This window comes from Felis catus, chromosome C2, assembly GCF_018350175.1.
Source record: "Felis catus isolate Fca126 chromosome C2, F.catus_Fca126_mat1.0, whole genome shotgun sequence".
Lineage (NCBI taxonomy): Eukaryota > Metazoa > Chordata > Mammalia > Carnivora > Felidae > Felis > Felis catus.
The window spans coordinates 6,528,888-6,552,628 of record NC_058376.1 but is presented as its reverse complement, the minus strand read 5'-3'; the positions used below and the strand labels follow the sequence as shown (position 1 = coordinate 6,552,628).

General features: G+C 42.3%; 1 protein-coding gene across 1 annotated transcript in view; it reads right to left on the bottom strand.

The window, feature by feature from the left end:
- Nucleotides 1–1,517: 1,517 nt before the first annotated feature.
- The window catches only part of BRWD1 (bromodomain and WD repeat domain containing 1), a 130,736-nt gene continuing 108,512 nt past the window's right edge, over nucleotides 1,518–23,741 (bottom strand). The window contains exons 38-41 of the mRNA XM_023238732.2: nucleotides 21,092–21,318; nucleotides 18,667–18,831; nucleotides 15,943–16,854; nucleotides 1,518–14,955 (exon numbers count right to left, since the gene is read on the bottom strand). Coding sequence (XP_023094500.2) covers nucleotides 13,817–14,955; nucleotides 15,943–16,854; nucleotides 18,667–18,831; nucleotides 21,092–21,318 — 2,443 coding nt within the window. The 3' untranslated portion in view covers nucleotides 1,518–13,816. The remainder of the gene's footprint in view (nucleotides 14,956–15,942; nucleotides 16,855–18,666; nucleotides 18,832–21,091; nucleotides 21,319–23,741) is intronic.

Below are 23,741 nucleotides of genomic sequence, written 5' to 3'. Positions count from 1 at the left end.
AATTCACACTTCAAAAGCTGATGATTGTCAAGCCGATCTAAAAGAGTTTATGAGAATGCAAAAATAGTTACTTCTTTTTTTAAAACGTGGCCATTTCCAATACAAAATTTATTTTCGCTTTAAGTAGCCTTTCACGAATAAGCAGAGTGCGCAGTTGCTTTCGAGCCGGTTCTCTTTCCTCGGGGCGCGGCGGGGGACCCATCGCCGGACACCGTTCCGGGCGGGCGCGAGGCGCAACTGCGGACACTTTAAGTGACGGGGTCCAGGGTGGCGAGCGACACAGACCCTTCACCTACACGTAGTCGTACTGAAAACACGTGGCACTGCTCACATTTTGGAATGCTGCCGAGAAGCACAGAGTTCAGTACTAGTTTGGGGGCAGGCGGAACCTCTGGAGGTAATCAAACATCTCAGGAAGCTGCTAGAAATACCTTGTTTTAAGACGTGGAGAAATACGACCGACAAAAGCATCTACATTGAATCAGTTTTAGCGGTTTTACACATTCCAGCAAAATAAATGTTTGGGTTTTGAAGCAAAATTTGAACATTTCAGTATAAAGAATGACCAAAGTGCTATCTCGTAAGAGCTTGGGAAAGTTTGGGTGTACTTACGGAGTAAGATTACCAATGTGGTATTTTTTTTTTAATTTTTTTAAATGTTTATTTATTTTTGAGAGAGACAGAGCATGAGCAGGGGAGGGGCAGAGAGAGAAAGGGAGACACAGAATCTGAAGCAGGCTCCAGGCTCTGAGCTGTCAGCAGAGTCTGATGTGGGACTTGAACTCACAGCCGTGAGATCAGGACCTGGGCTGAAGTCAGACGCCTAACCGACTGAGCCCCCCCAGGTGCCCCACCAATGTGGTATTTTTAAGCTGCATTTATACGGGTGGGTTGTTTTAGAGAAGGACTGAATTGCAGAATAAAAAGAATGTTTGGGTATCACTGTGACTTAATCCTTTTGTCCAATAAAGTAATTTGCTATTTTTAACCAGTAAAATTTAAGCTCGATTTGCTTTGACAATTACATTGCGAAGAAATCATTTCTAGAAAGCTGATTAAAATTAGGAGTAGGGTAATACATTTGGCCATGGTTTAAATTCTGCATACATTTCAGAGAGTTTTACAATAATGTTAAATTTTAAACAAATGCTTATTTCATGCAGTTACAATAAATTTAGGCCAAGCACTTTTTAAAAAGGCAAAGATATGTTCAATTTAAATACTAATTCAGCAAAGAGATTCCATTTGGAAAGATCGCTGGTGACACTGTCTCAAGTACTGGCGGAAATTAAGCCCATCAGAGAACATCATAAATTCAAAACAAATTCTTTGATTACACTGAAATTGTCAAGAAATTTTGCATAAAATAGTCTTAACTGAGACTTAAATATTTTCATATTATGGTATTTGTTAAGGATATAACATCCCCAATAAGAAATTTCCACAAAATTAAGGGTAAATATGGGAGCGGAAATAGGTTTAAACAGTTCATTAGCAATCAAAAATCAAACCCCATGCACCTAAAAATATTAGCAATTTATTAGGAATTCTTCCCTTTCTCACCTGTACTAGTAACAAGATACTGGTATCAGTATTTCTGATGAAAGTACACTATAAACAGAGAGCAAAGGACACAGACTCTGTAGGTTAGAAATATTCTGGCTTATGCTAAGAGAGGAAAATAAACGACAAAAAGCCTTTTTCTTAAGGAGACATGCAACCACAAACAAATTTCTCAAGTAATCTAGACACTTGGGTCTGTCTGTATAACCAAAATATATGCATTACATTAGTCTTTTAATGAAGATGGAATAGAAACCCGTAGGTTTCTATATTTCACTTTTTCAGATTTACACATGCAAATCATATATTAATATTCACAGATATTTTTAAATGGGAAAACAACTTGCTTCTAACAATTCGCTTCTCCAATAGCATGTTACTATGTTAAGATTAACAGTGCGTTCATTTAATCTGGTGATCTTAATTTCAACAAATACCTATTAACAACAAATTAAACCTCATCGCAAAGAAATTCTTTATAGTATCAAGATCAGATTTTCTAATCCTAGCAAAGGCCACAATGAAATAGCCCACATGCTGCCAGTAAAGTTTGTTGTGATGAAACTGTAACCAATTTGCTCAAAGTGTTCACAAAGTACTGATTTTTAAGGTGCTGAAAAGAAACCTAAGAGGATGTCACTATCATCCAAAAATATGACTGCTTTGATCTTAATCTATACCTTTTATTATTAACTGGTTAAAACTAAGACCTTGCCTCATAATGAGGTACATTTTGGCATCACTGTATATGCAGTTATGTGAAAGGAAAAGTGAGGAAAAGAAGTTGTGATAGTCACATTCATAGCCTTCATAGAAAAATATATATTCCCTGAATTAGTCACATCAAGTGGTCGCCATTCAGTACGGATTCCAAGATTATAAACAAAATAAGACATTGATGGGTTTTTGCTAACTGCCCATTTCCAACACTCCACTTCAGAACTCGATCATCAACCTCCACATCATTCAATCCCCAGGTCCTTCCAGTTTAAGTTGTTTTAGACTTGCGAGGTTGTGAATTGCAGGGACTGGATCTTACTTAGGTATTTGGTTCGCTCAAAAGTCAAATTGGCTCCATGGCACTTCCTCTTGAAACGCGCGTTAATATTTTTTCCCTCTTACTTTAGTAAACACCGTAGCTATGGTGGTCTAAATTTTTATTCTCGAATGCAAAAGGCTTAAAATTAGCATCAGGTTGCGATTTTGACATTTTTTTTTTTCCAGTCCCTGAAGGTACAGACCCTGTACACTTTCCATTATGTTCCTCTAAGGAACCAAGAGATTTCTTCAAGACCCTTCCTTTCTGAACAGGAATAATCTTGTGACCGGCCATTTGTCCTTTTCTTTCCACCTCTCCACTACGGGCTCCACAATCTATTACACCCCCCAGCCCCCGGGTTCTCTGTTATGTGTCTCTGTGCAAGAGCCCACTGCAAGGAAGGTTTCCTCCCACTTTGACCCACCGGAGTATGGCTTTTAGAAAATTCCTCAGAGGGGCGCCTGGGTGGCTCAGTCGGTTGCTTAAGCGTCCGACTTCGGCTCAGGTCATGGTCTCAGGGCCTTTGAGTTCGAGCCCCGCGTCGGGCTCTGTGCCGACAGCTCTGAGCCTGGAGCCTGCTTCGGATTCCGTGTCTCCCTCTCTCTCTGCCCTCCCCCGTTCACACTCTACCTCTCTCTCAAAAATAAACATTAAAAAGAAAAGAAAAGAAATTCCTCAGAAAGTGCCAACAAGGGATTAACTTCAAGCTAGGAGCAGAATGCAACCGCCAGTTTATTTGTATCTGATTGTGTCCAATCAGATACAATCCCTGATTGAATCCAAATTCAAATCACTCCTACATTTTCCTGGTCATTATTGTGCTTTTTCTTTCCAGGATCTGAACGCCTTAAGAAAAGCACTGTGCTATTAATACCTTCTGGTTCTTTTTCACTTCCTGAATCTATGCTTGTATCCTCCTCTTTATAAACATTCGGTAACTTTTCCTTAGCCACAGCAGCCGCACTTCGATGGGGCAGTTTTCTGCTGCTCTTTCTAATCCAGACATTTTCTGGTCCTGAAATCTTTTCCTTTAGATTACTCCTACTTTTATTTTATTTGCAGCCACAGTAGCACATCTACGGGGAACTTTCTCAGGTACCATTTTTGCTTTCAGAATTTCATGAGGCATTTGCACTGCATCCTGATGATGCTGCATACACGTTCTCACTTTTGTATTGGGTTCTCTGTCTCCGGGAATAGAGTCTGAAAAATGAGTGAAAGTTCACATAAATGCAAACACTTGCAACACAAGACTTTACCGCTGCTTATGTTCCTCAATAACAAATCCCCAGATCGGAAGTTTTAAAACTACTCATTGGGGCACCTGGGTGACTCAGTCGGTTGGGCGTCCGACTTCAGCTCAGTCATGATCTCGTGGTTCGTGAGTTCAAGCCTCGCGTCGGGCTCTGTGCTGACGGCTCAGAGCCTGGAGCCTGCTTCGGATTGTGTGTCTCCCTCTCTCTCTCCCCCTACCCTGCTCGCACGCTGTTTCTCTCAAAAATAAATAAACGTTAAAAAAAATTTTTTTAACTATTCACACTGCCAAATAAGGAAAAAACGTAAGTGATTATCATCAGTGATACTACTCCCACCTCCACACCTACAAAAGGAAGTCTTGAGTAGTATGCCACCATGTATACTCTCCAATCTGGAAAGAGAACAGTCACTTAAAACAGTACCAGGCTTCTGAGAAGGTACCTGTGGCATCATAAAGCACTAAATTTTTGGTATTGTTTCTAAAAGTCTATGTCAAACTAGCTTAGGATATTCAATGAGCTTTGAAATAATTTTCCTGGAACCTAAATGAGAAAGCAATGCCATCACGACTATCAGCTCTGCTTCAAGACAGTCCTGAAAGTGTTAATTCCAACACCTTTAGTCAAAAAAACATGAACCGGCAGATAAAAAGGAACTGCCTATTATTCATTTTAGAGAACTAAAATATGGTTTTAATCCTAGATCCATTTTTTCAACTATTTGAGCATTTTATTTAACTGTAATTCTTAAATCCTGGTTTCGTTTATTATTCAGATATTTTCTCAGCAAGGTATATGCCAGGCATCCAGAGGATCAGGATAAGGATTCTAAAGCAAACTAATTCTATACCTGGAACTCTAGTTGCTGTAAGGACTAAAAAGTGTTGGGAGCCATGAGGACACCTTCTAGAAAGGGCAAGGAAAGCTCCCTTTGAGGAGGTGTTGCTGTAGCTGAGAGCTACAAACTGGAGGGGCCCCACTGTCAAAAGGCAAGACTAAAAGCTGTGCAGAAGCAACTTGCTCGGTGTGGCTGGGGATCCGTCCCAGTTGTACCAAGTCACATGATGTTATGCCCACCACTCTGCGTCTACCAGCTTAGGTGGGCTCACATCCTTTTTATTTCTGCCCGGGTCTCAAAGCTGCATTTGCAAATTTCAAATCCAGGAATGATCAGTGCACTTCTAGGGCAGAAGTACAGACATTCTCCACTTTTTGGAAGTTTGCGTGATGTCACCTCGCTTTTACAACAGACCTGCCTGGTTTTGCTAGCCAAAAGGGGCGCCTGGGTGGCTCAGTCGTTAAGCGTCTGACTTCGGCTCAGGTCATGATCTCACGGTTCGGTTGGTGAGTTAGAGCCCCACATCGGTGTCTGTGCTGACAGCTCGGAGCCTGGAACCTGCTTCGGATTCTGTCTCCCTCTCTCGCTCTGCCCCTCCCCCGCTCATGCTCTGTCTCTCTCTCTCTCAAGAATTAACAAACACTAAGAAAGAAAGAAAAAGCCTGAAAAGCACAAACAGCGTTCGGTGTTGGCTCTGACAGCAACGTTTTCCAGAGGCGCACCGCCCACCAAGCCCCCTCCCCCGCTGCCAGAGCTCTTGGAACTGTCCGATCACCTGGGCCTGACCTCCGCTGACTTTGTGCATGTTAGCGTGTCCTAAGGTATCAGAGAAGCCTGACGGGTCATTTTTCAGGGTCTGCATATGACCCCAGTTTTTCCCATAGAAGTTAATGGCATAGTTGCATCTCTGCTTTATGCTGTTTGGGCTTAGGAAAGATTCCCAGGAGCGCCCTACTTGCCAGTGGTGGGAAAACCTGTATCTCAAACGCACCTAAAGTGCATCAGCCCCTGAATGCTAGGCCTCATCAGCTGGCCACCCGGTCTTGCAGCCATTAAGTCAAACTACCTAAAACCATTGAAAAGGCACCCAAGTCTTGCCGGGGGTGAGTTTGCAGGACCGCACCTCAAGTTTCCAGACAGTCAGCAGTCGGTTCAAACAGGCTATAGATCACTGAAATTCCCCCCCTTGACACCCGCATTCTCTCCCACTGGGTCCCTTTCACTACAAAAGCCGAGAAAATGAGGGCTCATTTCGTTCTGTCGGCCATCACGCGATGCTATTATTCTATCGCAGTGAACCTTCCCAGCTTTTCCTTTATGAACGGAGAGGTTTGCCCTTCCGTCACCAAGGGCAAAGGAGTTGCAGGTGAAAACGGGCCTCTGTTGACTGACACGTTCATTAGTAGAAAATTGAGGAAAAGTCTTCTCTCGAAAGGAAAGCCCTTCAGATTTGGCCTTAACTCTGTGACACTCATTTCAAAGATGTGCTTTCTCCAAGACCCGTGACAGAGCTCCCCCGGAGCAGGTGAGGAGCCGCTATCCTAAAAGCTACCCCCCCCCCCCAAGTGCAGCAGGCCCTTTGGCCAATTAGGTGCCGTATATGCGTTTCCAGTGAAATCCTATTTCTAAAGGTAACACGTGTTGTTCAACGGAAGTCACCAGGCATTGCAAAAACGGCACTTCTTGAACGGCCTGAGCTCATCCCCTCGGCCGGTTGGGCAGCACTGCCTGGCGGGCTCTGGGCCCTCGCTCGCACAAGCGGCCTGAAGAGCAGGGCGTTTGCCTCTTCTCGGGAATGCTTGGTGCGAACGACGGTCTCTGCAAAGCAACCCCCGATCCAAAATGAACCCTCGGCACATTACGTCAATGTTAGGCAAATACTAGAAGGCAAATTAACATGCTACGACAGACAAATGAGGCTTTTCTAAGTGTGTAACAAAATTAAGGTGAAATTCGACTTACAGTGGGGATGAGGACACACACCAGAGTCACTCAACCACATCCATTTGCGAGTTGAAACATTAAAAGCAGCCAACCAGATCAATCTCGACAACACGTCGATAGTATGGAGAAAATCCTATCGCAACTAAGGATTTCTTTGGGACACAAGGACTTCAGTCCAGGTGCAGCAACGAATTCCTTTTTGATGTACTGATGGCAGTACCTGTATTGACCGTTTAGGAACCTGGTAAAATACTAACACGAACTCGTTTGAATAAGTGCTGATTTGTAATCCAAAATGAGGGAAAACAGTTAAGATTCTATTGAAGAAACTCTGATCAGGCTTTTAAAAGTACTTTAAGAAAATCTGAACTTCCAATAAGTTAGTGCGTCAAGACGGGGGAGAAGAGTCCGTGCTAGTGTAGACAGCCGCTCCAGCTTGATGGAGCCGTAGCTCTAGCCTCAGACCTAAAGCGGAAAGCTCACAGGGTGAAGATAAAAGCAATCTGAGGAACACAGAAGAGTGTGGGAAATTGTTAAAAAATAATATGTACACATAAGTCGGGGTCAACTTTATTACTGAGAACTTGGCAAATTATAAAGTGCTTTACTCTCCTTGAGAAAACTACAGATCGTTTTTACAAATATATACAGGATAATTCAGGGTTAGAGAGAAGTCCAATCTAGAGGTCAGGGTACAAGCTTAAAAATTTTGGAGGCCACTACTCTAACAATACATACAGGACAGCGTCACTTAATACCAACCAGTCAGTACAGTCCCCCAAGTCGAACTGTCCTAGCCGGTCTTGGTGGGGCTTGGTGAGTCACGTGTCCTGGAGCAGTGAGAGCCTGAGGCACTGCTGCTTTCCTATAAATGACTCCCTATTGGGGGATGGCAAAAACCTCATTCGTGGAATGAAAACGTGCATGCAAACGTGCATGCGTAGTAGCACTCCATCACAGTTCACCTGGGGGACCACTTTAATTCTAACGCCCAGATCACTGTATTCTAAGACGCTCTGTGGTGAATAGGAACTTGGATGCAGACATCCGTTTTGAGTCAAAGCAAGCATCTCTAAGCTTCTATGTGTTAAGGACTAATCATATTCCAATTATGATACTTAATACAAAACTGTCTTCCTAAACCCAGAATAAACTTCACATCACTGCTATAGAAGCATGAAAAATTTTAATCTCATCGCATTTTAACTGCAGTATTAAAAACAAATCTGAGAATGGAAGATGATGAAAGCACGTCTGAAAATGAAAATGTGCTAGCCTATTTTACATACTTTTGAAATACTGAGGTCAGTGGCTGCTGTGGCGGGTTATCAATCCACAGAGGAGAAACCTTTTAGTTGCAAAACACAACCACCTCCCTCAAGCAAGGCTTTTGACAGTCAGTCTGAGATGCCCTTTCTTCACTGTCTGCCCTTCACTGATACTAAAATGATCAAAACTCAGGAAACAAACAGCATTTGTCACTGATAGTCATCCCTCCAAAAGCGTTAAGTTTCCAAAAAGATCCCATACACGGGAAAGTCTCTGTAGAGGATGACTGTAGACTAACGTGTTCCCTGTAACTCCCAGAACGGAACACTTCTATTTTCCGGGTGAGTTGGTTAACACTGAGAAGTCAGCCTCTACACTGGGGCCACATGGGATCCTGAGCTTGTCAGAAATAATTCCCTAATCAAGAGTTGTTCTTCGCCAGCTTGGTCACTCTTATGGTTGAATAAATGCAGCACACTCCGTGATGGGCACCACAGAACTTGGTTTTGTTCTGCCTCTACGGCTGAGTAGCTCATCGCTATACAGCTCTCTCGTCTTTAGCAAACAGTTAACCGGTGACAGTCATTCTTACGATTCTCAAAGACTTGTGATGACTACTGCAAGTTTTTTCTAAAAATCTGATAAAAGTTCTATCAAGTATGAATTCAACGATCCTGTATCTATCTGTTTAGTAAACTTTAGATAGCCCTCAGAGCATTTCGAACTGTTTGGCAGGAGAGGGTATCAGAAATAAACACTGGTTTTCGACTACTTTATTGCTTCACCGAACAGAAGCAGCAGGGCACAGACAATCCCACGCCAACCCCCTTTCAAGCCCGTCTCTAGTCTCCCTTCAGTCCTCCTGGCCCATCCAACACGGTGTGGCCCCGCGTTCTGCCTGCTTGAGAAACTAATCACAAGTGGACAGTAAGCTGTTTGAGAAACCGTAAAGATAAGTTGCAAGGGAAATTGGCTGCCTCCTGCAGACCTTATGGAATGAATCAGCTAGAAGGCTTGAAGTAGTTTAAAAAAGGAAAGAAAAAACCTTTTACTTGTCAGTAGGATAACATTAAGTTCATTATACTCTTTTAGTAACTAAAAAAAATTAAACTGGTTCCTAGATACCAACCGAGAGTCAGGCATGGTAATGAGTTTATTTAGAAAGTTAAAGTTTTGAAAGATCTTGTGTGCGAGTGGAAAATCTTCTAAAGATCTGCCTTTTTGTCTGGCTCCAGTGAAACGGTTAGAGTTTCATAGGTGAGCTGAATGTGTGCGTATGGTCCAAGGACTAAGCGAGGATCAGCACCTAGAAAATTACCTTCAATATATTAAAAATGAAAGATCACTTTCGACATTTAGCCACTGATCAAAAAGGGTAATAACTTCTAAACAACATCCCTGTAGGCCAGGCTGGCCGCTTGTGGTCCAGGCAAACTCTAGCTGGCCGTCTCGTTCCAGCTGGGTCAGTCAGAAGCCTCTTTAGGAGCCCAAATTCCCAACAGAGGTTTTAATAAATGATAAAACTTACCTTCAAATTACCTTAAAAACTAAAGTATGACCAGAAAGTATACGGAAACACTGACAATTAAATTCAGTGAAGCTATCAGTCCTGACAAACAGCCTACAGTTACTTACAGGCTGCCAAAGACAGAGAGCCTACAGATCTGTAAGACCCCGATGTTATAACTGGCCCCAGCCAACCTCCCTACATCAGATCCACACAACCAATCCTTGAGGAGACACCAAGAAAAGGTCTTCATATTTTTCTACCAAATTAACAATGTATTAGGAACCAGCGTGGCAGATTATCAGGAACTGGTAAAAATCTCTCAACTTTGAGAATTCCCACATACCCTTAAGGCAGCATCTACAGTTTAAGAAAATAGCTACGAAAAACTCAAAACGTGAGAAAAGACAACACAGCCCTCGCCATTATAGTCTTTACACTTTAATCCTCTCCATTAATTCACAATTTTGAGCTACCAAAGTGGTATTAGCATGTGCTAATCTGGTTGGACTAGATTTTTCCACAATGTTCCATTTTCTCCCTGGCTTTGACAAATTATACTTGGGTTTGGTCTTTGTTCCCAAATACTGGAATCAAGACAGTCTTAAACAGTGAAGCTGCAAATTTCTTACGATTTCTGCTTTATTATTTGCTGTTATCCACAGCGGGAGTTGAGAGATCGACTTAGGTAATAATGGAAAGTTCTTCCGCAGTGAAGGCGCTCTGGTGCATTCCATCGTACCACGAGATAACTGAACTACAAGTTCCATACAGTGTAAGGTGCTGAAGTGTTTGTGGACAACTACAAGGTGCATGAGAAAGTAAATACGCTGACTTAATACGGACAAAAAGGGTGGAGCTGATAGTTCAGCTAAAAGGGCAAGGCACACCCGACCTGTTCTAGCCATTTAAAAGTTACTCAAAAAAACCAATACGGTAGAGTAGGAAGGAAAACTAAAAATATCGTGAGCGCCTTGAACAACACTCTTGCATTCTACTGACACACAAACCTCATTGTTTTCAAGCGGCACGATCAAGTTCAATGTGCACTGACAAAAGAGATTAAAATCCTTTCAATTTGGTTTTTTAAAGCACTACACTTTAGTTAATACATTCTGTGTTCTGGTTATTTTAAAAGGCTAGGAGAGGGACAGGGGATGTAGTAGGAACCCTTCTAAGTAGGGAGGCTTCTAAGAATGTTTTACCTAAGATGTCATTAACCAATGGAGCGTGAAGATTCAGTGACAGGTCTTATTATTTAGGGACAGTAATACTTTCAAGATGGCATTTCTTTTGGCTTCAGATCTCCTTTTCCATTTGCAATTCCAGGTTCTGAAGTGCCTTTTCCCCCGAACAGAAATTCTTCTCCCCATTTTCATATTATAAAATTAATTTGCTTTTTTAGGTACGACTCTCTACTATTTAGAAGAAACTCTTATGTAGTAACTGAGAAGCTGTGAATAAATGCTTTATCATTCTTTCCAAGCATTTCTAAATTGAGAAAGGATTTAATCAGAGATTTTCCCCTAAAATAAAAAAGGGAGAACGACCACCCTAAGAAGTATCTGAAAATGGGATACACTTTCCCTTTTATTTAGAAGTTACTACACATTGTCAGTATACCCTTTTAAAATAAGTATGATACGAAAAAAATGCTTTTTAAACCTCAGCTATTTTTTAAATGTTTGACATCTTTTTTCCTTAATACTTTCGAAGGAATCAAAAATCAAGTCTGATAACCACAGACCTTTTTCCAACCATAAAGGAATAAAATCATAGGGCTTTGGACATACACGACCACAGTAGTTTCGTTCTGGTTTGTTTTCATGTACACCATCAAGTTACTTCAAGTGCAATGGAAAGCCAGATAGCACTTACTTCTGGATCAGTTCACATTCAATTTGCAACCTTTTGTCTTTTTCACAAGAAAATACAAACTGATCCCAAACACATTAAAGTACATCCGTGCATTAAATCCCTGCGCAATTCGCATAAAGTAGAAAAAAAGTCAAACATGTTCTAGTGCTCAATGTAAACATTTTGAACTATTAATTATTTATTAATTTTCCTTAAAGTACTTAGGAGTGTGTGTCACATATTCAAAGTTAACCTTAGGAATAGCACCATGACCAAAAAAACCCATAAAAATGATTCTCACTATAATCCCTTAGTTTTACTTCAGAACTGGAGAAGCTACCACTGTCAACCAGGCCTTCAAAGTCACCAGGACAAATTCTTGGTTTTTTTTTTTCCCCAGATGAAACCAAAACACTGCTTTCTATATACAAAGGTCTAACCATTTTGGACAGAAAGAAAAATCAGTAATTGGTTGACCAGCCAATCTATGACCAGTTAACTCAGGCCAAAAGATTAAGAATAGTTCTACCGATGAAGCCTAAATGATCAAAGTATCACCTTACAAAATAATTTATAGATTTAGAATGTATTCTATATTTTTATTTATGGATTTTTTTGGTACCTTTTTGCAGATGATGGTAAACATGGAGTTATAACCCTGAGAATAGATATAAAACAGAGAAGCTTAAGAAGAGTTTAAATAAATTAATGGAAATGACATCTATCACCATTTCTTAAAACTAGGGAAGTAAAGAACATTCCATTAATTTCTTCAGGTCAATAGTCAAGGACAATTCTCCTGAATCACTCTCTGTACTATACCCTCAACACAAGCTTTGAGAAGAAGAGCATCATAGTTTTGAAGCGGCGACAGCTCTCCAAACAACCAAAGGAGAGACAGGTATCCCACCTGTCTCGGTTGGTAATGTCCAAAAACATCCTTCCCCTTACATCAGAATAGAAAGTACCTTCTACCATGTCAAATAGAATAGATGACTAAAAAGTAACAAACTTAAGAACATTCTCTAACATTGATACCAGAGTCTGATGCTTTTCCGTATCTGCCACCTTAAGCATACACAGGAGAAGAGGATTAATTTTGTCTGACACCAAACACAGGGCCAATAAATAACAGAGGTAGGAGTACTGCAACATACTCCCCAGCTACGAAATATGTAAACCATTGGAATCAAGTCCATCTTCAGGCACAAACAAGCTAGGAATGGCCACCTACACTCTACGGAGTAGCACAACCTATCAAGCAAAAATATTTGGCTCAAAAATAAGTGTACTATGGTATTTGATGATGTGATAGAAGTTTCACTTTGAATGGATTCCAAAAGTCTTCTCCCACAACACAAGACAGTTTCTTAAACTAGGGGTCACTAACAAAAGATGCACTGAGTTGCCCCCGCAAAGAATGCTCGGGATTGCACATGGCAGCAGTAAGCTAAAACAGAGAGGTGGAGAATGACATTGAACTATTTCCCTATATAGATGAGATTTGCGATTGCACTCTTAACAAAACTGAACTCTACAATCTCAATGGAAATGGGGGGGGGGGGGAATCTACGTATAATTTAAATACTCTCTTGGCCCTGTACACTCTATTAAAGAACACACTTTTCCTAAATCTAAGGCACACAAACTCCTCTATTTCACAGAGTAAGACTATGGAAGACCAAGATTTTGGTTAAATCCCTTACACAGAAATCAGGAGATCTTGGAAAGACAAATTATATAGCATTCTGTTAGTGCACAATTTAAAAGAAAATGCCAGGGCTATGCTTGGGGCCTTCGAGGTTTAAAATATACAATCCAAACATTTTAAAAAATAATTTACCAGCACTTTATAAATTCAAGTTTATAAAATAAAAGTGATGACATTTTCCTTAAAAATAAAGAAAAAGAGAGAAAAGACCCAACAGCATTTGGAGAGAAACCATTTGAATGAAAATGACCAAATCTGGTATAATGCATTCTGCTCAGTAGCCAGGGAAAGAAAAGAAAAGAAAAGAAAAAAAAAAAAAAAAAGTGGTAGGTACCTCGCCTACTAATCATGGTTACACCTCCCATGATCGATCCGTCAGTATGCACATAATATTTATGAAGAATCTGTAAACATAGGCCACGGGTGAAATTGTTCTACGACAACAGAACAGGGGTTAGAAACTACCACCTCTGGACGCACTCAGCAAATGACTGCATGACACTTGCTACCGTGAAAGTAATGCTTATTGGTTTTGACAACCAGGATGTCTAGTGTTGAACATACTTCAAATCCTTGCTCTCTGTAGTTCAATACTGTCAAAGTAGATCTGCCCCCAAAATGAAGCATATTTTGGCACCTGTGCTGAACGCTGCTACAAAGGCAAGCAAGTGCAAATAAAAATAACAGTCATGATTTAGTCACATTCATAACTTTTCATAGAAAAATATAAATATATTCCCTGAATTGTAGGACAAAAAATAATTTCAACAGCCAGCTTTCACCATAAATTCCAGTCCATTTCCTCTTCGAATGAACTGGTTTTCTCTCAAGGTCATAAGGTGCAATCATCAAAATCTATCCCGTTCTCTAAGCTTCTGTCATCATCCCCATCGTGGTATCTCACGGTCCTTCTGCCCTGATTCCTCGTTTTTATTTTCGAGCGCCGAAGCCCTCTTTTCGACTTTGCATAGTCCAGATCTTCCCAGTCGTTATCGTCCACACTCAACCTGGGCCGTTTGCTCTGTCTCTGCCGCCGCGCGCTTCGGGACGCGGCGGCCGCGCAGGCTTTACCTTTTCCGGCGGCCTTTGCTTTTCCCTTCGTTTTCCTCTTTTTGGTGTTGGCGTCGTCGGCACAGTCCCCGTCGGACTCGGTGGCGGAGGCCGGCTCAGACGCGGGGCTGGGGCTGGGGGCGCGCGCGCCCCGGGCCGCCCCCCGCGCCGCGGTTCCCGGGGCCTCCCCCGGATCCGGGCGCAGCCTCTTGCGCCCGGCCTCGGCTTCCGCCCCCGCCCCCGCCGCCGCCCCCGCCGCCCCCCGCAGCGGCGCCTTCCCGTAGGTCCGGAGCCGCCGGCCGTTCCACCTGCGCAGCCCGTAACTCAGCTCCTCCTCGAAGCTGGGCTCCGCAGCCGCTTTCTGCTCCGAAGCGGCCTCCGCGGAAACCTTCTTCCTGCCCGTCTCGCCCCCTGGAATATGGCTTTTCGACTCTTCCCCTGAAGACCCGGCGGAGGAATGCCTGGCTTGGGGAGGCGCCCCGTCCGCCCTGGGGCCCCGGGCGCGCCTGCCCCCGCGCTCGGAACTGCGCGCACCTTCCGAGTCGGAGTGGCCCTCCGGCCCCGCAGGGCCGCCTCCCGGGCCCCCTCCGCAAGCACACGGCTCGTCCGGCACTTCACAGCTTGCGGCTCCGTCCGAATCGCTCCCCATCTTCGGGGCCGAAGAGGCACAGGCGGCAGGGACGGGCTTCTTCCTCCCGTGTCGGCTTCTAGTGCACACGCTGCCCGAACTGCCGTCTTCCGCGTCGCTCATGAGCTTGATCTTACCGGCGGCGGTGCTGGCACTTCTTCGAGGAGTCCTGAGGGGTCGCGTTTTGGCTTTTGAGGACTTCTTCTTCACCTTGGAATTGCTGTCTGAGTCACTGGAGCAGACCCTTTTCCTGGAAACCTTTCTGCTTTGTCCATGGTCTTGTGATGGAGAATCTAAAAATTAAAAATGAGAAGTACTCCTTTAATCTCTACAAGTATGTGTAAAGGAACGAAATGCTCAACATTTTAAACAACTGAAGTCCAGAATTCCTAACTCGGAAGGAGGACGGCAGTGAATGCGTGGGGCTCTCACGTTAGAGCAGGGACCTGGGGTCCAGCCTCAGCACCGGCACGAGCAGAACACATTCCCATCAGTGACCACCCCCCCCCACCACCCCGCAATCGACATACACCAACAGCGGACACTAAAATACTTTCTTTATATGAGCTCAGACTAAACTCTACCAGCGCCCTAAGGTATGCAAACCCATCACCGACTCTCAGCCTCTGAAACTTTTTCCACTTCACAAGTTCCAATCACACCAAATACCTTTCATCTTAGCTTTGGCTGCCTCCCGTTCAATGTTTCATCAATCCCCACTTACCAAGAGCACAATTTTACATCAGCGAGTGGTTTTCACCTCTCCCGGCTGCAGAGTTGCCCTGAGTAAAATGGGCAACAGCACTACATAGCTCATAAAAGACACAGGGACTGAACTAGTTAACACACGTCCAGCAGAGAGACCAATCTCCTGATCCGAAGAAAGACCGGGCTGCTGCGGCTGTTCTTACTTCCACATCGCTTCCAAACACACAGTCCGGCCCTCTCTTCTCACCTTCTGAAACCGGCAACGCCACAGCTGGTAAATGTGCTGCCTCTGCTTTTCCAATACCCATGGCCAACACAAGCAGTGAAATCTTTACTCTGAAAGAGCTGTGAAGGCCAAGGCCGCCTGCTACATGAACTAAACGTGCTGGACAACCAGTTGTGCATGCACACGGGACATAGGGGTGCAGGGAAAAGGCTGCTGGAGAATGCCTGGGGCAGACACAAAACAACTGGCAAAGGGAAGTTTCATGGGAAACAGACACAACGTGTGCTATAGGAGAGAAGGGCAGTGAGGGCACACCAAGGAGCCAAGGCTCCATGTTTTGAATTACCTCTCACAAAACTGTTGGGTTTTTCTTTTGTTTTGTCATCATCTGAATCCAAATCGGTCTCAGATACATGATCTGAGAAACACTGGGACCCAGCAAGTGGTTCACGCTTCAAACCCCCTCTGATCGGGTTGGTGTCCATTTCATGACATCGGCCATCTTCTCGATCTCGCTGTTCGGATTCGGAGTCCTCAGAATCACTGAAGATCTTTGCTTTTTTAAGGAAAGTAAGATTCTTGCGACCTGTGTTGTACTTTCTACCAGCATACTTTCCCGGTTCGGAATCTGCTTCTTCCTCTTCCTCGGAGATGCTTTTTGCCCTAAGTTTCTGCCCAGAGGTTGACGGACCAGCAGTTCTGTTCTGTACATTATCTGAATCGTGACTTTGAGAGTCTTCCTCAGAAGACTCTATCTTAAGAAATTTTGTTTTAGAAGTTGCCAGAGTATGAGACTTGTAACCATTGGCCTGCCAATTTTTTCGGGCTACTCGTAAGTCACTTTCTGACTCTGAATCCCCATTTTCAGATTCATTCACAGTATTCTGGGCAGCATGAGAATTGGACAGTGGTGATGGTCGATTGTGATCTTTTAGCTCCTCTTCTTCAATTTCTGACTTTAAGCTCTGATCATCTTCAGAATTGTGTAATAACTTTTTTCTAGCCACAGCAGAAGCATTACGGTGAGGCAGCTTCCGGCCAGAACAGACACTTTCAGAGCTAGAGTTCTCCTCGACGTCGCTCATCAGCTTGATCTTATTGGCAGCCACAGCAGCACACTTTCGTAGCACTTTCCGGTTATTTCCAGCCCTGGCTTTTAGGCTCTCACCAGCCTCCACTGAATTATTATCAGAGTCACTTAAATAGACTCTCTTTCGAGTGGCTTTTCTGCCACATCCATTTTCTAAAGAAACTGGACCTAGAAATAAAGTAGCAATAAGATTAGAAAGGTCTTCCTTATTTCAACATTTTGCAATGAATTTATTAGTTTAGAACTGGTGTTCCCTATTTTTTAATGCCAAAACAGGTTTCCTTTCTAAACCTAAAAAGTCCTAAATCTGGAACAGAACAGAGAGCCCAGAAATAAACCCATGCACATATGGCCAATTAATTTACAACAAAAGAGGTAAGAATATACAATGGGGGAAAGGACAGTCTCTTCAATAGTGTTGGGAAAACTGGACAGCCACATGCAAAAGAATAAAGCGACATTACTATGTTACACCATACACAAAAATTAACACAAAATGGATCAATGACTTCAACGTAAGACCTGAAACATAAACCTCCTAGAAGAAAACACAGGCCTGGTAAATAAGCTCCTTGACGTTGATCTTGCCGATGGTTTTTTTTGGATCGGACACAAAAATCAGAGGCAACAAAACCAAAAATAAACAAGTGGGACTATATCAAACTAAAAGCTTCTGCAAGGCAAAAGAAATCATCAATAAGATAAAAAGGCAACTTACTGATGTGCAAATCATGTGATTAGGGGTTAATTATCCAAAATACTTATTTTTTAGATGTTCATATATATATATGTGCGTGTGTGTGTGTATACACACACACACACACACACACACATTTTTGAGAGAAAAGACAGAGAGAAAGAGCATGAGCAGAGAGAGAGGGAGACACAGAATCTGAAGCAGGCTCCAGGCTCTGAGTGTGGAACCCAACAAGGGACCCAAACCCACGAACCTGTGAGATCATCATGACCTGGAGCCAAAGTCGAATGCGTGACCAACTGAACCATCCAGGTACCTCAAAATATCCAAACTATTTAAAAAACTCATACAATAGCAAAAAACAATCGATTAAAAAGTGGACAGAGGCTCTGAGTAGACATTTTTAAAATACAGCATATAAATGGTCAACAGGAACATGGAAAGATGTTCAATATCACCATTCAGGCACTGTCAATGCAGCACCTGATGCAGGGCTTGAACTTATAGACCGTGAGATCATGACCGGAGCTGAAGAGTCGGATGCTTAACAGACTGAGCCACCCAAGCGCCCCCTCAAGCACTAATTTAAAAAGATATATGCACCCCAATTTCACTGCAGTGATATCTACAAAAGCCAAGACACGGAAACGACCTAAGCACCCATTAATGGATGAACAGAAAAGAAGATGTGGTTTATCTATACAATGGAACGTTATTCAGTCATAAAAAGGAGTGGAATCCTGACGTCTGTAACAACATACAGGGACCTTGAAGGTGTAAACGCTCAGCAAAATAAGTCAACAGAGAAAGATGGATACTGTATGATTTTACTTCTATGTGGAATCTACAAACCAAAAAACCAAGCTCACTGATACAGAGAACAGACTGGTGGGGGGAAGGGAGGTCAAAAGGTACAAACTTCCAGTTATAAGTCATAGGGATGTAATGTACAACATGATGCCCGTAGTAATATTCTGTTGCATATTTGAAAGTTGCTAAAAGTAAATCTTAAGTCCTCATTACGAGAAATAAAAATTTTTATAACTATGTATAGTGACTGACAGTAACTATACTTATTGTGATCATTTTATAGTATATACAAATATTAAATTATGTTCTACACCTAAAATATGTTATATGTCAATTATATACCAATTTTCAAAAAATCTAAAGAAGACATTTAATCATATGTAGATGCCTTAAAACAATAAGTCATTCCATGCTTAGCTTATGGATTCTCTTGATAAACATTCCTCCAAAGTACCAACCACTGAGTCTCTTACCAGTTTTCCTTTGAGCAGCTCTGGTTCTGGTCACCCGGAGATTACTGCTTCTGGCCAGCCCACTACGTAAGGAAGATTCCCGAGGTCTTGAACTCTCTTTGCTTTCCTCTGAACTATTTGAAGCTGAAGATGAAGAGGTACCTAAGGAATCTTCCATTTCACTTTCTAAGAAAAATAAAGCATCAACAGTTCATCACATACATTCTATCTTCGCACACACGAACAGTCCTATTTCATAACAACAAGCTAAAAGCAGATTCTCAAGATACTCGAGAGAGATTATAATTGTAAAAACTGTTTCAAAGAACAGCTCATAGGGATGCCTAGGTGGCTCAGTTGGTTAAGGCCCAACTCTTGATCTCGGCTCAGGTCATGATCTCACAGTTCATGAGTTCAAGCCCTACATCAGGCTTGGTGCTGACATCACAGATCCTGATTGGGATTCTGTCCCTCCCTCTCTCTGCCCCTTCCCCAGTCTCTCCCCCCTCTCAAAAGTAAATAAACAAAAAAAAAAAAAAAAAAAAAAAAAAAAAAGCCCATAAATGTTTGGCATTAAAAGGTACATAGACAGCATTCCAAATCAAGTTTGTTCTATTATTTCTTTTTTCTTTTTTTTTTTGTTTTTAGTTTTTTTTAATGTTTATTTATTTTTGAGAGAGACAGAGACAGAATGCGAGTGGGTTAGGGGCAGAGAGAGAGGGAGACACAGAAGCAGAAGCAGGCTCCAGGCTCTGAGCTATCAGCACAGAGCCCGACGCAGGGCTCGAACTCACGAACCATGAGATCATGACCTGAGCTGAAGTCGGGACGCTCAACTGACTGAGCCACCCAGGCGCCCCTATTATTTCTGAAAGTAACATATTAATCCTGGGTTGGATTCAGAAAATACAGTTTGTATATCTGATAAACAAATTTGCATCTAAGAATGTAATCAGCCCCCCTCCACTTCCTGCTGTCCTATGAAACATGTACTTCCTGTAGGTCCTGTAGGAAGAACGGCCACTTTAAGTCCCGCGTGTCAGGGGACAGACTTTCAAGCCTTTTGCAGGTAAGCCCCATAACTGCGTAGCGATACCACATGCTTTCAGCTCAAGAAGGGTCATTTTTACATGTGCCACCATAAAGGGGGGAGGGAGGTAGACGAAACAAGATAAACAATTTAAACAGTACAGGTCATTCCTTCCTACCACTCCACTGAATGAGTGCATGCTCCAGTGTGAGGCACTGCACAGGACACCCAAGTGTCCCATTCCTTTGTCCCCTCTGTTCTTACATACATGTCACAGAATGAAAGCTTCATGGAAATGAGTGGGAGCAGGTTGCCAAAAGTCAAAATTTTGCTCCACAATACGACCCAACTCCGCGTTAAAGACAGTGGCTGCGATAGAAGGACGCCAGTCCCCAGGCTGTGTCTCTTCCTCTGAAACTGCTCTGCTGGTTTGCCACAGGCTACTCCTGTTCTATTCCACTCCACTCCCCAGCACGCCGACTCACTTTCCAGACTCTCCCTCTTCCCCGCGTACAACTGCCGAATGGACTAATGTTCCTGAAACAATTCATCATGTGATTTCCTTACTCATCAAGAGACCCAACTAGGTAATCCAAACGCTTCTGCAAGGCTTGCCAGTCTGTCTAATATGTGGCTGCTTTCTACCCCCTCTTTGATCCTATTATTTTACATTATAGTAGTAATTACCACACTACCATTGCAAGCTGCCAAAACCACTCATGGCAACCGGGAAGCATTCGCATACCACAGCCTCACTCCCACGATGCTAACAAAGGGTGAGGATCCGCAGTAGTTGTATTACCAAAGAGCAAGAACATAAACGGTATAGAATTTACTAGGCCTTCCATGTAAACACACATGATCACCATGCTTTTTTTTTTTTAATTTAAAGAAAAACCACCGGAAGTATACTTGGCACACAAAGTATGATATTTGGGGCGCCTGGGTGGCTCAGTCGGTTGAGCGTCCGACTTCGGCTCAGGACACGATCTCACGGTTTGCGAGTTCGAGCCCCGCATCGGGCTCTGCACTAACAGCTCGGAGCCTGGAGCCTGCTTCGGATTCTGTGTCTCCTTGTCTCTCTGCCCCTCGCAAACTTGTGCTCTATGTCTCTCAATAAATAAATGTAAAACAAAAAAGAAAAAAAATTCAAAGTATGGTATTTGTATCCCATTTTTTACGATTTAGAAGATTCAAATTTGCACAGAATATGGCTGCACCATTTGCAAAGAACAGCACTTATCAAACATATTTTAACCATTCCCCATTTGTTACTTTTGACTCTTCCACTGAATTGTAGGTTTCTTATATGTCAAGGCCAGTCTTCTTCATTCTCTCCTCTGAACCTGGAGTAACTAGCCGTGCTGCCGTGCTACTTGAGTGCTAGACAATTAAAGAACGATGTTCACGTCTTACCAGATAACGTGGAGCCATTTTTCAGAGTGACAGTCCTAAGTCTTCTCATTCTTTCTGACGATCCTGCCGAATCTGAGGAGTCCCCAGAAGTCACGCCCGAAGAGACACTAGCACCTGTCTTACGGCCTGCAGAATAGGCACCCCTACTGGAGGGAGAGTGGGCAGGAGAACCCACCAATTCAGGAATTACTTTTGTCTGAGATTTTAACCGCTTCTGTTTGATATTTCTGGTCAAAGATATGAACAAAGGAAACAAAATTTAATTAAACAGGGAATGCCTGAATAAAAGTGTATTACTACTTAACCTGAGAAAAATTTTATGATCAAAACATTGAAATATTCATTGTTAACATCTTATTCTGACGTGGATTACTATGGATATCCTTACTCTAAGTTTGACATCATTTTGTTCCAAACTGAAGTAACGAACAAATGACCCAAGTTACAGAGTAGAAAATCATACTGAATACCTTAAATTCTTTGGATTAAATGCTAAGAGGAGCCAACATTTATGTAATACACGCATTCATTCATATTACAAATCTGAGTCTCAATAAGAAACAACTTTCTCTCTGGTCTATTTACATATATAGACATATATGTGTAACAGTATATAAGAGGAGAAATCAACAAAATCTAACCAGAAAGAACAGAGGCCAAAAAAAGATCAGAACAAGCTAGTTTTTTCTAAGACCCATCTGTTTACTTCTAAGTACCAGTTCACTGTGTTTGACCCCTGAGCCATGGATTATCAAGAAAAAGAGTGGAAGTTTAGGACAAGACAGCCTTTTGTTTTAAATTACAGATCTGGGTAATATTCATGTTGAGTAATCCTATTTTCCTTTAAAACAAAAAGATAAAAGAGCTTTGTATTTAAGGCACCTGAGATTAAAGATAACCACAACGTTCTTTAAAGCAGTAATTGTTTATCATAATCAAGAAATTTCAAGCTTTTTTACAGCAAAATGTTAACTTCTAGAAATAAGTCAGTCCGAAAAAGACAGATGTCATGTTTTCACTCATATGTGGAATTTGAGAAACTTAACAGAAGACTATAGGGGAGGGGAAGGGAAGGAAAAATAAGTTACAAACAGAGAGGAGGCAAACCATAAGAGACTCTTAAATACAGAGAACAAACTGAGGGTTGCTGAGGTGGGGGGATGGAGGGAGAGCAGGAAAACGGGAGATGGCATTGAGGAGGGCACTTGTTGGGATGAGCACTGGGTGTTGTAAGTAAGTGATGAACCACAGGAACCTACTCCCAAAGCTAAGACCATGCTGTATACACTGTAAGTTAGCTAACTTGACAACAGATTAAAACGTAAAAAATAAGAGGCGCCTGGGTGGCTCAGTCAGTTGAGCGTCTGACTTTGGCTCAGGTCATGATCTCGGGGTCTTTGAGTTTGAGCCCCGCATCGGGCTCTGTGCTGACAGCTCAGAGCCGGGAGCCTGCTTCCGATTCTGTGTCTCCCTCTCTCTCTGCCCCTCCCCCGCTCATGCTCTGTCTCTCTCTCTCTCTCTCTCAAAAATAAACATTAAAAAAAATTTTTTTAATAATAAAAAATAAAATAAAAAGTAAAAACTAAAACAACAAAAAACTCAAAATATTAATTTCTATTAATATCAACTGGAAGGCAGACCAATGAATACAAAAGAAAACAATTACATGCTTATACTCATCATAAACTTCCTTTTAACAGAAGACAAAATGATAAATATCTCAGGAGTAAAACTGTTCCCTTTTTTTATCCTATGCCCTTCTTTACTGTTAAACTCTTTATTGTTCAAAGAGAAAGAGCTTTTTTTTTTAAATAATTAAACAAAAAAATTAAAAACTCCTAAAATAACAGAAAAACCCAAACTGGGGGGACATTTTAGAAAATAAATGACCCATACTCTCCAAAAATGTCAATTAAGAAGACAAAGGTAAAAAATAAAATTCCTGATTAAAACAGACTAAAGAGGAGTGCTTGGGTAGCTCAATCAATTAAGCGACCTACTCTTGATTTCAGCTCAGGTCATGATCCCACGGTTTGTGAGTTCAAGCCCCACTGTCAGGCTCTAGGTTCACAGCACAGAGCCTGCTTGGGATTCTCTTCCTCCCTCTCTCTCTCTGCCCCTCCCCCACTCATGTTGTCAGTCAATCAATCAATATTCAAAAAAAACAAAACAAAAAACCAGAGACACCTGGGTGGCTCAGTTGGTTAAGTGCCTAGCTCTGGATTTAGGCTCAGGTCATGATCTCACAGTTCTTGAGTTTGAGCACAGAGCCTGCTTGAGATTCTCTCTCTCCCCCTTTCTCTCTGTCCCTCCCCTACTTGTGCACAATGCAAGCACTCTCTTCTCAAAATAAAGTATAATAATAATGATGATGATGAAACAGACTAAAAGGGAGTGCCTGGCTGGCTCAGTCAGTAGAACATGTGACTTGATCTCAGGGTCATGAGTTTGAGCCCTATGCTGGGCACAGAGATTACTTAAAAACTAAATAAAAATAAAAAATAAGATTGACTGATGATTAAATGAGCTAATGTTTAAAAAAAAAAAAAAAAAACCCAAAAACACAGACTAAAGAGACTATGAACTATATGCAACACAAGATCCTCACTTGGGTGTAGATTAGAAAAAAAATTTGTCCTAAGGACATTAT